This window comes from Oryctolagus cuniculus, chromosome 4 (assembly GCF_051225735.1).
Source record: "Oryctolagus cuniculus isolate XC-2025 breed Fujian yellow rabbit chromosome 4, ASM5122573v1, whole genome shotgun sequence".
Taxonomy (NCBI): domain Eukaryota; kingdom Metazoa; phylum Chordata; class Mammalia; order Lagomorpha; family Leporidae; genus Oryctolagus; species Oryctolagus cuniculus.
The window spans coordinates 92783454-92799772 of NC_142870.1; the positions used below are offsets into that span (position 1 = coordinate 92783454).

At 47.3% G+C, this 16319-nt stretch overlaps 1 protein-coding gene across 2 annotated transcripts in view; it reads right to left on the reverse strand.

Moving 5' to 3' along the window:
* The window catches only part of MCF2L2 (MCF.2 cell line derived transforming sequence-like 2), a 258331-nt gene that overhangs the window by 132293 nt on the left and 109719 nt on the right, over positions 1 to 16319 (reverse strand). For both annotated transcript variants that reach the window (XM_070072393.2, XM_089332001.1), the window contains exons 7-10: positions 12165 to 12314; positions 6399 to 6523; positions 5733 to 5847; positions 5133 to 5252 (exon numbers count right to left, since the gene is read on the reverse strand). In XM_070072393.2, the coding sequence (XP_069928494.2) occupies positions 5133 to 5252; positions 5733 to 5847; positions 6399 to 6523; positions 12165 to 12314 (510 nt within the window). The remainder of the gene's footprint in view (positions 1 to 5132; positions 5253 to 5732; positions 5848 to 6398; positions 6524 to 12164; positions 12315 to 16319) is intronic.

Consider the following 16319-nt stretch of genomic DNA (forward strand, 5'->3'; position numbering starts at 1 on the left):
GCTATATCTCAGAATCCAGAACAAACACAGGAACAGCATGCGTGTCTGGGGAGGTGGGCCAGATGAAGCACGAAAGGCAGGAAGTTAATGGATGTTGAAACTGAGTGATGGACACATGAGAATTTATTATAACAGGATATCTGCTTCTGCTTGTGTTCGAAAATTTCAGACACACACGCAAAAAGCCATGATCCCCCAGCCAAATGACATCCTTAGGATGTGAATGGCCTGAGTTTGTTTGTTTGTTTTTGCCTTTTTGGACCTAGTAACCTTGGGAAGAGAGGTCAGCTTTGGGGAAGAGGTCAAAGGTGAAAGGTTGGTTTCCCCTACTCAGTCCTGATCTGTTCCCTGCTAGCCCATTACCAAAGGTCTCAAGAGGCCTCACAGCCAAAATCCTAGAGCAAATTCGGTTTTGACAGAAGACAGGGATTGAAACCATTTCTCTCAGCATCATTAAGAACTATTCAAGCCGGCGCCGTGGCTCAATAGGCTAATCCTCCACCTAGTGGCGCTGGCACACTGGGTTCTAGTCCCGGTCGGGGCGCCGGATTCTGTCCCTATTGCCCCTCTTCTAGGCCAGCTCTCTGCTGTGGCCAGGGAGTGCAGTGGAGGATGGCCCAAGTGCTTGGGCCCTGCACCCCATGGGAGACCAGAAGCACCTGGCTCCTGCCTTCGGATCAGCGCAGTGCACTGGCCACAGAGCGCCAGCCGTGGCGGCCATTGGAGGGTGAACCAACGGCAAAAGGAAGACCTTTCTCTCTGTCTCTCTCTCTCACTGTCCACTCTGCCTGTCAAAAAAAAAAAAAAAAAAAAAAAACTATTCAAAAGATTGCTAGTCCCTCAAACTGGAACCAGACAGAGAACAGGCTTGACGAGCAGGTGACTGAAGCCTGGTTAGCAAGTTGGCTCAGAGTACATTTGAGGATGGTGCCAACTGCACACAATAAGGAAGCTGGCGATGACCCAAAATCAGTGTGAATGTGCTGGGAGGGAAGTGGACCCTGGAGTGCTGAGAAAGGACAAGACCCAGGCAGATATTTCGTGGATTTTAGCCAGAAACCAGCTGACAGTTTATAGGACAAATAGAAAGACCAGCCAAGTCTAACCACCTAAAGAACAAAGCCTCCTGGCAATCTGAGAGGAGACACGTTGGAAAATCGCCCAGTGATGACAAAGTAGCTCTGCTGGTTCCCCCAAAGGCAGAGGCGTCCATGCATTGTATCCTTTAAAAGTCAAGTTAAAAACAAGATAAGCCAGGCACACTATTAGTAAAAATCAAACTGTCCAGGCTCCACAGGTCATCCACGGTGGGTTTGTTTTGAGGTTTAAGAATTTTTCCCCGGGCTGTGCTGTGGCATAGCAGGTAAAGCCACTGTCAGCAGTGCTGGCATCCCATACGGGGGGCCAGTTCAAGTCCTGGTTGCTCCATTTCTGATCCAGCTCTTTTCTAGGGCCTGGGAAAGCAGTAGAAGATGGCCCAAGTCCTTGGGCCCCTGCACCGTGTGGGAAGACCCGGAAGAAGCTCCTGGCTCCTGGCTTTATATTGGCGCAGCTCTGGCCATTGCAGCCATTTGGGCAGTGAACAAGCAGATGGAAGACCTTTTTCTCTCTTTGCTGCTCTGTAAATTTGCTTTTCAAATAATAAATAAATCTTTAAAAAAGAAAAAGATTTTGCCCACATAAAATGGGTCATGAATTCACAAAGCATTCCTGTGTCCCATGACCCTAGGTTTCATCTGCAGCTTTAGTCAGTAACTTTTAAAGCATGTACCAAGGATCCCAAGTCCAAGCAGGTGGGCAGAAGACAGAATGCTATGCAGTCATGCAGATTCATCAAAATCAGATGCAGAGTACCCTCCACTTGCCTCCTGTTCCACCAAGAATAAAATCCAAATCTTAGGGCCCAACATGACCACCTGACCCCCCGGCCATCTGTTCTACATCATTTCCTCCCAGCTTGCTGTGCCTCAGCAACATTCCTTGAACTCACCAACCTCCCACCCTCCTTAAGACCTTTGCTCTTGCAGTTGCCTCCGGCTTGGTGCGATTCCCCACTCTGCAAGGTCACACAGACCTCAGATCAAAGATCACCTTCTCAGGGAAGCCTTTCCTGACCACTCTTGCTAGCGCAGCATACCCAGTCCCTTTCTACCCTCCCTTGGTTTTCTTAGTCTTATAAGAGAGGCAGAGAGAGAAAAAAGAGAGACAATGCTTTCATCTGCTGGTTCTTTCCCCCAATGCTTACAAGAGCAGGGACTGGGCCAGGTCAAAGCTGGGAGCCAGGTTCTCAATCCAAAACCTACTCCCTTCAGCCATCACCACTGCCTTCCAGGGCCTGCATTAGCAGGAAGCTGGAGTCTGCAGCCAGAGTTAATTACCAAACCCAATTACTCCTAAGTGGGATGTGGGTATATTAACCACTAGGCCAAATACCTACCCCATATCTTGTTGTCTTCTTTGTATCACTTTCTAATATCTCATGCTATTTTTTATTAAGCTGCTTTTTAATTAACTGTGTCTGCCTCACAGAATATCAGTTCCATGAGAGCAGGGTCTTGGTTGTCTGGGTTACCACCATACCCACAGAGCCTGGTACAAGGAACACCTGCTGATGATTTAGTGCCCAGCTGGCAGGTCAGTAGATACCTTCAAAGACAGATAAACCTATGGCACATTTATTAATGAAGTATTTTTCCTAATACATAAATCTATACACATAACACATACTTAATAAAATACCTATATTTTGGCCAGCGCCACGGCTCACTAGGCTAATCCTCCACCTGCGGTGCCAGTATTCTGGGTTCTAGCCCTGGTTGGGGCGCCGGTTCTGTCCCGGTTGTTCCTCTTCCAGTCCAGCTCTCTGCTGTGGCCTGCGAAGGCAGTGGAAGGTGGCCCAGGTGCTTGGGCCCTGCACCTGCATGGGAGACCAGGAGGAAGCACCTGGCTCCTGGCTTCAGATCAGCACAGCGCGCCGGCCATAGCGGCCATTTTGGGGGGGTAAACCAACGGAAGGAAGACCTTTCTCTCTGTCTCTCTCTCTCACTGTCTAACTCTGCCTGTCAAAAAAAAAAAAAAAAACCTATATTTATGCATATAATATCTATATTTAATAAGGAGCTACCTTTAAAAAACTAAAATCATATGAATTGGCACTGTCCAGGAGAACCTGAGACAGTCATCATATATATGAAATTCAATGTTTCCACGTTAATGAATGTTTCTGACAACTCATGCTGTTTCAGCACTGAAGTGTTTCGCTGTCAAATGATCACTGTTAACAGAAAGAGCACTCCCCAGCATCACAGTGCACAGGGCTGCCTGTGTATCACGCATGTGCAGTGGCAATTCCAACTCAGAATCCACAGCAGTCAGTGAGCCGTTGGTTTCGTATCCTTTAGAACGGTATGTCTCTAACTGTAAGGTAAAGGCAATCACCTGGGATCTCTTTAAGGTGCATATTTGGGGTCTGAGGTGTGGCTTGAGATTCTGTAATTTTTTTTAGATTTTTCTTTCAAAATTATACTTGATTTTTTTTTATTTGAAAGGCAGAATGATGAAGACAGAGACAAATAGAAAGATAAAGAGAGATCTTTCAATCTGCTGGTTCACTCCTCAAATGCCCACAACAGTTGGGGTGGTGTCAGGCCAAAGTCAAGAGCTCAAAACTCCATCTGAATTTTCCGGGTGGGTGGCAGGGAACCAAATACTTGAGTCATTGCCTGCTGCCTCCCAGGGTGTACATTAGCAGGAAGCTGGAAATGGAGGTGGAGCTAAGACTCCTACCCAGGCACTCTAGAGTGGGATGCAGGCATCCCCAGCAGCATCGTGATCACTGTGCTAAATGTCCATCCCCTGTATTTTTAATAAGGTCCCCTCAGGTGACACCTCTGCTGCCGACCAGAGGCTCACACTTTGAGAAGCAAATCTCTAGTGCTACAAAATTACCATCTGGGAAACATGTCTCCAGACTAGCTCAGAAAGGAAGCGCTAACCACAGGGACCTTAGTAGTCCCCAAAGGACAAAAATAGAGAACCTAATTTTTCATAAAGCAGAAAAGAATTTCTGTGGAAGGAGATGACACGATTTTCATACTTTGTAATAAGCCAAATGTGCAAGGACTTAAAATAGAATACTATGGGCTAATCTGGGAAATGGTGTAATTCTGTTACGGGAATCATAAAACATACATTGCTTTACAAGTTCGATGTTTAAACTGTTGAGGTATGCAACAGAAAAAAGTCTTGTTAATTCTGTGTAACAACAGAACTAATGTGGACCAACATCCCTCACTTAATCCATCTTGTTTCAGTTATAAAACTCATTATTGCTGGCGCTGCAGCTCACTAGGCTAATCCTCCACCTTGCAGCGCCGGCACACCGAGTTCTAGTCCCGGTCGGGGCGCCGGATTCTGTCCTGGTTGCCCCTCTTCCAGTCCAGCTCTCTGCTGTGGCCCGGGAGTGCAGTGGAGGATGGCCCAAGTGCTTGGGCCCTGTACCCCATGGGAGACCAGGAGAAGCACCTGGCTCCTGCCTTCGGATCAGTGCGGTGTGCCGGCCGCAGCGTGCTGGCCGCGGCGGCCATTGGAGGGTGAACCAACGGCAAAAGGAAGACCTTTCTCTCTGTCTCTCTCTCTCTCACTGTCCACTCTGCCTGTCAAAAAAACAAAAACAAAAACAAACAAACAAACAAAAACTCATTATTGTTTTCTTGTTTCTCCTTTTAAAGTACCTCCTTCTCCTTTCTACCAACCCCGGCCCCCACCTCTGGGCCTCAGGGAGGAGTTCTGCTGAATGGGGAGTCTCTGGGATAACAGATCTAGTGAATGAGAAACCCACTGTGACCTTCTCTCACGGGTCTACGGACCCCCCGAGAGGGCAGGGCTGCCCCAGAGTCCTCTCCCGACCTGAGCCTCCAACCTCAGCTGAGTGCTGGCAACCTTGATAGAACTCTGTGCTGCTGGGATTACTTGTTGCAGTTGTTAACGTGGGTACCGCCTTGGGGGCCTCGGGTTAGTAAGGGTGGCGTGACTGACGGTAGGATTGGCTATTCCTGTGTCCTTTGACAACAGCAATGACTGGACATCCACAACAACCTCCTTGACAATACAATAAATGTCAGAAAACAAACCTGGCCTTTTTCCTCCAGTTTTTTGTGTTCCTTAAGAAGTTGCTCCACATGCATCACACTGTCTCCAATACATGTAGACTCCGCCTGTTCTTCCAACAGATTGTCCAGGGCAAGTTTCACCTGCAAGACACATTAGAGTAAACCAGTAAACCAGCAGGTGCTCACCTGGAGGTACAGGTTTGTTATGTGTTGAGAAAATGCAAAAATCCAAAGAGGACTCAGGCCTTGTGTGTATCCATATATTAACTTATGGATACATATCTTCATACATATATCCATATATATATGCATTAACTTTCAGATTAAGTTGGGGTATACATGGAATATTAAAGCTTTATTCAACAGATTATCAATCAAAAAGGAAGACAAACCATCACTTAAATGACATGTATATTAACAGGAAGATGGGGTTCTAGAATACTGCTACTCCACTAAAGAAGTGTGTGTGTATTTAGTGGTGTCAGGGCAGGGGAGGGGTCTGTGAAGCAGCAAGGCTAGAAAGGATTAGAGAGGAGCCTGATCCAGGGCGGAGTGGGAGGGAGAAAAAACCAGAAGTCACCATACCAGAAAAGGAAGTGACATCACACAAGAAAATCATACCTTACAAAAATTGTGCTCAAAATGCTGTAGTTGTAGGCACTGGTTAAGCTTCAGTTGATGATCAAACCAAAACTGACCAAAGGCTTTCTCTGTCTCATCCAACTGAACTAGTAACCTTTCAAGAAAGAAATAAGAAAGCGATATTGCTTTAGCATTTGTTTCCACATGCATCCATATGGGCCCACTGGCTTTCAGTCAGTGTCAATGACTGTGGCAAGCTCCATATAAAAGCTGGCATCACCTGTGGTGCAGTCCCCTACATCTTCCATTTTCTGTTTAGAACACCTGCAGGGCAGGCAGAAACTTAGCTTCCGATGCACTTGCTGGGCTTTAAGCAGCCTCAAGGTGCCTTCTTTTGCTCCCATCTTAGACCACACATGTTTAAAGCACCATGCCAAACAGTTGTTTGGAAATAAAGCCCCAAAATTCTACCTTCTCCTTGACATCCTGGGATGGGAGTGTATCCTAAGAGGAGGACATGGAATTCTCATGAAAAATCTCTGTCTGCAGAAGCCAGAGGACATGATCTTTCTGTTGTCTTAAATATTATTCTTTCTTGGCCCCACCATGACCCAGGAAGCAGCTGTTCTCATCTGCCCTTGGTTGTATGAGAAGATCTAGGTCTACGTGCTGGAAAGGCAGATTGACTCCACTTCACTCACTCACCTTTCCATGGTAGCTACATTCTCCAGTTCGCTGGGATTGAGTCTGCTAGTGGGATTTTTTGTTGCTGGCCCTTGGAAGCAGGACAGCAATGTGGCCCCTTGTTTTCCAAGTAAGTTCAGTTCATCCTAGGGGAGGAAAAACATAGTTTCTCTTAGAGGGAATTAATAAAAACAAAATTCTGGTAGATTTGGGGTGGAGACAATGGCAGATCAATATAGTTTCTACATAGAAAATTAAATGCTAAAGATTCAGCTTTTAAAAATCAATCATTTAAGGGCTATCGCTTGGCACAGTGAGTTAAAGCCCCAGCCTACAGCACCGGTATCCCATATGGATGTCGGTTCTAGTCCTGGCTGCTCCTCTTCCAATCCAGCTCTCTGCTATGGCCTGGGAAAGCAGTACAAGATGGCCCAAGTCCTTGGGCCCCTGCACCCACGTGGGAGACCTAGAAGAAGCTCCTGGCTCCTGGCTTTGGATCAGCTCAGCTCTGGCCATTGTGATCACTGGGAGTGAACCAGTGGAATGGAAGACCTCTCTCTGGCTCTACCTCTCTGTGTAACTGTCTTTCAAATAAATATCTTTTGAAAATCAATCAGTTAAAAAAATCAGTCAGTTAAATTATCCCTAATAGGTAATACATGCACATAATATAAAATTTAAAATATGCAAAAAGGTATATACTGGAAAAAGCAAGCCTTTTATCCCCAGCCTTTTTATCCATTTTCCTTCTCTAAAAGCAATATCTAGGGGCCGGCGCTCTGGCTCAGCGTGTTAATGCCCTGGCCTGAAGCGCCGGCATCCCATACAGATGTCGGTTCTAGTCCTGGTTGCTCCTCTTTCGATCTTGCTCTCTGCTATGGCCTGGAAAAGCAGTAGAAGATGGCCCAAGTCCTTGGGCCCTGCACCCGCATGGGAGATCTGGCTCCTGGCTTCGGATAGGTGCAGTTTTGACAGTTTTGGCCAATTGGGGAGTGAACCAGTAGATGGAAGACCTCTCTCTCTCTGCCTCTCCTCTCTCTGTGTAATTGTAACTTTCAAATAAATAAATAAATCTTTAAAAAAAGCAATATTTTTGTGTGTTTCTCAAACTGTAGGTGTAAATTAAAAGCAAACCTAGTTAATAAAATTTGATTCTAATCCAAGATAGTAACCAGAAATAACAACATGACAGGGGCCGGCACCATGGCACACTAGGTTAATCCTCCACCTGTGGTGCCGGCATCCCATATGGGCACTGGTTCTAGTCCCAGTTGCTCCTCTTCTAGTCCAGCTCCCTGCTGTGGCCTGGGATAGCAGTGGGGGATGGCCCAAGTGCTTGGGCCCCTGCACCCGCATGGGAGACCCAGAAGAAACTGTTGGCTCCTGGCTTCAGGTCGGCACAGTTCCAGCCGTTGTGGCCATTTGGGGAGCAAACCAACGGAAGGAAGACCTTTCTCTCTGTCTCTCTCTCACTGTCTGTAACTCTATCTGTCAAATAAATAAATAAATAAAAATTTTTTTTTGACAGGCAGAGTGGACAGTGAGAGAGAGACAGAGAGAAAGGTCTTCCTTTGTCGTTGGTTCACCCTCCAATGGCCGCCGTGGCCAGGCGCGTTGCGCTGATCCAATGGCAAGAGCCAGGTACTTATCCTGGTCTCCCATGGGGTGCAGGGCCCAAGCACTTGGGCCATCCTCCACTGCACTCCCTGGCCACAGCAGAGAGCTGGACTGGAAGAGGGGCAACCAGGACAGAATCCAGCACCCCGACCAGGACTAGAACCCGGTATGCCGGCGCCACAAGGCAGAGGATTAGCCTAGTGAGCCGCGGCACCGGCTACAAATAAAATCTTTTTTTTTTTAAAAGAACATGACAGATATAGAATGTTGAGTACCAAAACCTGCCAAGAAATAATGGGATAATTGCCATAATAATACCACACCTATTCTTGTCAACAAATGCCTGCTTTTCCTTCTACCTGACACCCACCCCCTACACTGGGGCCTCGACCAGTTATTGCAGTTGGCAGAGATGGATGGTTAATTTCAGCATGAAAATCTCACTTTCAGCCGGCGCCGTGGCTCAATAGGCTAATCCTCCACCTTGCGGCGCCGGCACACCGGGTTCTAGTCCCGGTTGGGGCGCCGGATTCTGTCCCGGTCGCCCCTCTTCCAGGCCAGCTCTCTGCTATGGCCAGGGAGTGCAGTGGAGGATGGCCCAGGTGCTTGGGCCCTGCACCCCATGGGAGACCAGGAAAAGCACCTGGCTCCTGGCTCCTGCCAGGATCAGCGCGGTGCGCCGGCTGCAGCGGCGGCCATTGGAGGGTGAACCAACGGCAAAGGAAGACCTTTCTCTCTCTGTCTCTCTCTCACTGTCCACTCTGCCTGTCAAAAAAAAAAAAAAAAAAAAAAAAAAAAAGAAAATCTCACTTCCAAGACAACTCCATCCTGCTATTTTAACACAGGGTCTTAGTGCTTTGCATTTGAGGAAGGCTATTTCCTTCCAAATACAACAGCTCTATACATCTCCTTGGACAATATAATCATCTTTCATTGCCCTGAGCCTTAATCATAAGGATCAGCCTATAAGCAAAAGAGGGTAGGGCCTGGGTCAGGACTTCGCCCATGGGAATTATAGATGTGGTTGCTGGGTCTTGGGCTGCTGGATTGGTATGCTCCTGGAGAGCTGGATAGGCTCCTAGTTCTAAAACACAAACCAGATAACCATCTCCGTGCACACGAACACTCGATCCTTTCCTCTAAGCCCCATGACCTCCTTGGCCTTCAACTCACCTGGAGTTACACCTCCCACTCTGTCCACACTGAAGTCCTGGGCCCTCTCCACCTCAATGCTTCATTCTTTGTTCCATCCCATTCTAGTATTTGCCCCAGAAGTCTTACACTGTCCGTGCCCAGCTTCCCACATGTCCCCTGGTCTGGTTGATGACAGGTTTGACTTCTCTGAGGTAGAGCAGATAGTCTGTCAGAGCTCTGCGGACCCCTCCTCTGGCTCCGCCCACTCTGGGTCATACCCCAGGTCAGCCTGGGAATGGGACACAGCCCTTCTTTCCTATTCTCAGATGTTGGTCTTTCTTGTATCTCATCAATGCTCCTCAAATATTTGTAGACTGGATAAATGAATAATAATCTAAATGCAGATGAATAAAGACAAATTGTGTATGAGGAGGAAAAAGCACTCGTAAGTGTTCTTAGACGCTCCCTTCTCCCATCCCTAGCAGACATCCTCACCTTTCCCACTCAACTTGTTAACTGCCCCTAAGCTTCCAGCATGATTCTGTCACTGTCCACTACTACATTTACCTACAGTTGCCCCTCAGAATCTGCAAGGGATTGGTTCCAGGAACCCCTGCAGATAACAAATTTTGGAGATGTTTAAGTCCCTCATGTAAAATGGTGTGTTTTTTGAATATAATTTATGCACATCTTGCTGTATTCTTTAATTCAACTCTAGATTACGTAAAATACCTAATAAAATATAAAGCCATGTAAATTAATTGCTATACTATATTGTTTAGGGAATGACAAGAGGAAAAAGTCTGTCCAGGTTAAGTGCAGGTGCAAATGGTTTTAGAACATTCTAATCCATAGTTGGTTCAATCTACAGAGAGGGAACTCACAGATACAGAGGGTCAACTGTGAGCGTGTGTGCTCGTGATGCGCAGTTAGAAAGAAAGGCAGAAAGGACTGGGAAGAGGCAGGAGGAGACACTAGATTGGGAGCTGGGAAGAGGAATCCACCCAGAGAGCTGCAAAGCATAAGGAAATTGTGTGGGACAGGGAAGATGAGCCACAATCAATGTCGTCATTCACTGTGTCTTCTCCACATTGGTGAAAAAAACATAAAAACACGCAGTAAGGGGCTGGCAGTGTGGCATAACACTGGTTTGCATCCTGGCTGTTCCACTTTTGATCCAGCTGCCTATTAGAATGTCTGGGAAAGCAGCAGATGATCCAAGTACTCAGGCCCCTGCCACCCATGTGGGAGACCCAGATGGAGTTTCAGGCTCCTGGCTTCAGCCTGGCCCAGCCCTGGTCATTCTAATAACTGAGGAGTGAATCAGCAGATGGAAGATCTCTTCTCTCTCCTCTGTCTCTCCCTCTTTCTGTCATACTTCTTTTCAATAAATAAACAAATCTTTGTTAAAAAATGCAATAAAAAACTGTGACCTTATTATTACCTTGGGACTGAATCACATGGTCAGCTTCAGTAGGTTACAAATTTCTGCCATAAACAGAGAGAAAGATGGAGGCATGATGGTGTGAACTTGGAAAGGATAAGGGTAAGTTTCCCAGTCCTAAAATGGGAATATCCTTAACGATTTTGATATTTGAGTTTTTCACGTCAACACTCAGGCTGGAGAAAGAAGTCCAGGTGCTGTCTTCTGGAACAGGTGAACCCTTTCTGGACTGAAGCAGAGAATGCACTGTGCTCAGGAGCCCTGGGCACGGCACTGCTGCACGGATCCTTTCTGCTGGGCTGGGCCTCCCTCCCACCACACCACCGTACGGACGATGCTCTGCAGGCTCCCTTCCATCCTGACCTGGACAACCGCATGCTCTTTCCTAGCAGACTTCACAGAGGCAAACGACCCCTGCTTTCTGCAACCCAAGCCTCCCAGGAACCACGTGGCCAACGTGCTTGGGAAAGAAACACATCCAGCTTCTCAGAGGCTTTCCAGGGGAAATCTCCAGGATGCTGCCAGGACCTCACAGTCCAGTCCGGATCTTCTGACCACACGGAATAATCTCGGGAACACATTTCAAACTCCACTTGGACAACAGCCTCCTTGCTGAGAGAACTTACTAATGTTCCCCGGCACATGGAACAATTCGCTGGCCTCAACCACTAGACAGGGAGACTCCTCTAACTAGACTATGCTTTCCTCTTTCCTTGAGACAGCATTCTTTTGGTTTTCCTGGCATGTAATGATGGGTACCCAATAAATGTTGAATGAATGACTACACCAATTATCCAGCAAAGCATTTTTCCCAATTTGGGATCATAGCTAAAAAAAAGCTCAGCTTTTCCCATGTTCAATGCAGCAAGCATGCATACAATAAGATGTATCAACTATCCAGTCCTCAGTGTGCTGTGCTAACGTGGAATGGTCTTTTGTGAAATAATGAATCTGTTCTGCCTGCACTTTCCAAGGCAGAAAGCTGCTGACACCACCCAGTAAAAAGCCCAAGGAAGCTTTCTCTTTACTGTGTGATCTGCAAGAACCTGCCAAGCTTCTTCTGAAGGTTCTCATGTGTTTTTATGAATCATTTAATAGGTGCCTTTCCCAACCCAGTTCAGAGCACCTTTTTCTCAAATTAGTCCCCAAATAAAAAGACACATCCCTGAGAAAGTGAGGCAATCGTCCAGTTTATTAATCTGCCGCCTAACTTCACAGCAGCTGGAAGGCTTGCTCTTCAAAGCCAATGCCCCCACCCTCCCTCACTGCAATGTCAGCTCAGGCTGGCTTACTCTCCCCTGCACAGGATCGGAGGAGTGCTGTCCCTGCAAGGATGCTCACGTACCTCACCTTGCCATCCAAAGCTGGAAGGGTATCCCTCCCCCCAGGCTGCTCCCCTCTCTGTCTTACACTATCAGCCTCAAGAGATTTTTCTCTTCATCTGCTGCCTATCTGGGAAGTTCACCATGGTCAGTGGCTGCCACATCACTGGAGAACAAGGAACAGGAGGGCTTGACTTTTCCAGCTCTCTCTGGAAGGCTGACCCCTCTGCTGGCACGGAGGCTGGCCTCTGAGAGGCCCTGACCACTCACCTGCAGCTTGTCCCTCTGCCTTGTGTGAGACATGAGGAGGTCTTCAGTGCATGGCACGCCTCTGGGTAGCTCTGTCATGGCCAGGAAGGCCCCAAACGTCTGCAGCATCTGGGCAGTGGTCTTCAAGGTCACAGCAAAATTTTCAATAGCCTGGAAAGGTAGGTGGGGATAACAAGGTGGAGAGGTGAACATTCAGCACCATGCTTTCTCAGTGCAAGGACCATGGAACTAGCTACCATTTCCCAGGTGCCTGCAGCAGTCCACATGTTGTAGCTGATGCCATGCATTTGCCTTTCATCTCAATAAACCAGGTCAGGGAGTATTTTATCTCCACTTTTTGAGGAGGGAACTGAAGCTCCAACAGAGTAACTGATTTGCCCAAAATCTTATCACTCAGGCAGTAAGGATTCAACCCAGGTCAGTATTTTCAAAGGTCAGGGCTCTCTGTTCAATAGCCCACCAACACACAGCCTCACATCTGACTCGGGATTTCCACTGGGTGAAGTGCCGCCCAGGGCGGAGCCACCCCCACGCTTCCCTCTAAGGAGCCTTTTCTCTTCCAGCCCTTCTCCTCCCCTCACCTACACCCCTGGCTGCCTGGTGCCTCTGAGAAGCTTGTCAGCTGCTACTGGGACGACAAGACAACTGCACTGATGTTTAAGAGAGCCGCTTCTATCAGGTGTGGGAGGGACTGGGGACCTCTTCCTCTCACCTATCCTTTATAAAAATATTCCTGTCCTGTGTCACTTCCACTTGGAACCCTATTCTTCCATTAAATGCCTGTTAACAGGTGAGTGGCTACAGATGAGCTACAGAAAACACATGGCACACACTTGTCATCCATCAGAGGGGCAAGTGGCAGCTCTGAGTCCCACAAACCAACCTACTCAGTCAGCACCGCCACACCCACTTCTCTCTGCTCCTGAGATGTTTTGTCCCCGAATGGCAAGCACCACGTCACACTGATCTCTGCATCCTAGGGCACGGCGCTACGCCTGTCACATGGCAGGGAGCCCAAACACAGGGGCTGAGCGACGGATGGAAGAAGCAAAGAGGAAGAACCCAATTTTTATTTGGGAAGAGATGATCTCTGTCCCTACATCATCAGAGAACATTTCAGAAAACCCAAACCCACAAAATAAAGACCAGTCCAGATCTCACGAGGCCCTTCTCTCTGCTGGGCTACAGCAGAAGTGATGCAGCTTCCAGGGCACACCCACCTGCCCCTCTTGCCTGCAGCTTTCCTGACGTTAACCACAACTTGAAGCACTGCTATAGGGCCTTCTCCCCTATTACCACAAGCATAGCACAGCCACACCTTGAATACTGTAGTCCTTGGAGCCTGGAAAGCCAGAGACACACTAGCTTTTATGAAAATCTTTCTTTCAGGGCCAGCACTGTGGTGTAGCAGGTAAAGTCACTGCCTGCAGTGCACGTATCCCATATGGACAGCAGTTTGAGTCCTGGTTGCTCCACTTCTGGTCCAGCTCTCTGCTAATGCACCTGGGAAAGCACTGGAGGACGGCCCAAGTCCTCCCAAGTGGGAGACCCAGAAGAAGCTCCTGGCTCCTGGCTTCGGATAGGCCCAGATCCAGCCGTTGCAGCCATCTGGGGAGTGAACTAGTGGATGGAAGACCTCTCTCTAACTCTGCCTTTCAAATAAATAAATTTATTTTATTTTTTAAATTTTTTAACTTTTATTTAGTAAATATAAATTTCCAAAGCACACTTTATGGATTACAACGGCTTTCCCCCCCTATAACTTTCCTCCCACTCGCACCCCTCCCATTTCCTGTTCCCTCTCCCATTCCATTCACATCAAGATTCATTTTCAAATAAATAAATAAATTTTTTAAAAAAACTTTCATATCAAAGTTTATTTTCATTTACCTAAAATCTGTATAAGATACTCCTTCAACTGTATTCACTTAATGGCCTATGAGGAATAACACATTTTTTAAAAAACATATTATTTGTGCCCTTTGAAACCATGTGGAAATTTAGTCCTCATTATGAAAATACGCAGAGATAGGACCAGGTGGGCCCATTAGGAGCTGATTAGGGCCTGGCTCCAGTGAATGGATTTATGGGTTAATCAGTTTTTGAGTTGCCTCCAGCAGGGGGCGGGGCACAGAGCTGACTGCTATAAAAGCCAGTTAGGCGGTGTCTCTCCTACATTTCCCAACTTTGCGCCACCCCAGGATTCTGCAGCCCTTTGACCTTGGATCAGAACTGTGAGCCAAAATAAACCTCTTTACTTGAAAACTTATCAAGTCTGTGGTAGGGTAATAGCAATAGAAAATAGATTAAGGCAGGCGAATAATAAGGAAATATAAGATTATGATGTTTTTGTTTTTTATGTACTTTTTCCCCAAAGATTTATTTGAAAGTCAGTTACAAGGAGAGAAGGGGAGACAGAGAAAGGGGGAGAGAGAGAGATCTCCCATCTACTGGTTCACTTCCCAAGTGGCCACAATGGCTGAGCCAGGCTGCAGCCAGAAGCCAGGAGCTTCATCTGAGTCTCCCATGTGAGTACCAGGGGCCCAAGCACTTGGAACATATTCCACTGTTTTTCCCAGGCCATTATCAGGGAGCTGGATCAAAAGTGGAGCAGCCAGGACTCGAACTGGCACCCATATGGCATGCCAGTGTCACAAGCATCAGCTTTACCCGCTACACAACACTAGCCCATGCACTGTCTCTTCTAATCAAGCTCAATTAGGTGTTATTCTTATCATCACTCCACATTCTATGGATAAGGAAACTGATGCAAAGTAAGATTACAACTCCCCCAAACTTATAAAACAATAATGGCAGAACTGGGATTGAAGCCAGGAAATCTGGCTCCTGGGCTGCACTCTATTTTTAGTTTTTAAATTATTCATTAATTTATCTGAGAGAGAGAAAGAGTCAGATACTCAGAGACAGAGATCTGCCAGCTGCTGGCTCACTCCCCAAATGTTCACAACAGCCAGGGCTGTACCACGCCAAAATGGAAAGTCAGGAACTCAATCCAGGTTTCCCATGTGGACGGTAGAGACCTAACTACTTGAGTCACCACTACCACCTCCCAGGGTTTGCATCAGCAGGAAGCCAGAGCCAAGATTCAAAGTCAGGTACTCTGATGTGGAGCTCAAGTATCTCAACCAGCATCTTAACCACTAGACTAAATGCCCATCCCCTGGGGCTCCAGTCTTGAGCACTGCATTACCCTACATCTCGACTATCAAAACTACATTAAGCAAAAACCAGATTTAAATCTAGATTAATAAGTCTAGATTCCGATCCTCTCTAACCATGATCAAGCAATGGCTTTGAGATCCAGTGTCTTCATGTGAAAAACAGGGATAATGCTTGCTGGTTGTGCAGAAGCTTTTTGAGAATTAAAAATAATAGCAGGGGCGGGCAAAGTGGCACAGCAGGGAAAGCCATTGCCTGCAACAAAAGCACCCCATATTGGAGCCAGAGACCTGGCTGTTGGGTTTCCAATCTTGGTCCCTACTGATGCACCTGGGAAAGTAGCAGATGACCCAAGTACTTGGGCCTGCCAACCCATATGTGAGACCTAATGAGTGGCAAATGTGGAAGGGTCCTGGGGATGGTAAGTACTGTATAATAGTAGTACCAACAACTCAGGGTGGCAGGTGTGAGGCCTGCAAACAGAGGAATGACAGAGCTTTCCTCTAGAGGCCACTTATTCAATTAATTTGATCCTCTGTGTTAGATTAGTGAATGATCAGTACAGACCCTGAGAGGGAGAGTCAAGGGGGCTGGCGTCGTGGCTCACTTGGTTAATCCTCCACCTGCAGCGCCGGCATCCCATATGGGCGCCAGGTTCTAGTCCTGGTTGCTCCTCTTCCAGGCCAGCTCTCTGCTCTGGCCTGGGAAAGCAGTGGAGGATGGCCCAAGTGCTTGGGCCCCTGCACCTGCATGGGAGACCAGGAAGAAGCACCTGGCTCCTGGCTTCAGATCGTTGTGGCCATTTGGGGAATGAACCATTGGAAGGAAGACCTTTGTATCTGTCTCTGTCTCTCTCTCACACTGTCTATAACTCTACCTGTCAAATAAAAATAAATAAACGAAATAAAAGACCCTGAGAGGGAGATTCAAGAGAGCTTGGCTTTAGTCTTGGCTCTGCCAGTACTTGACCGTATG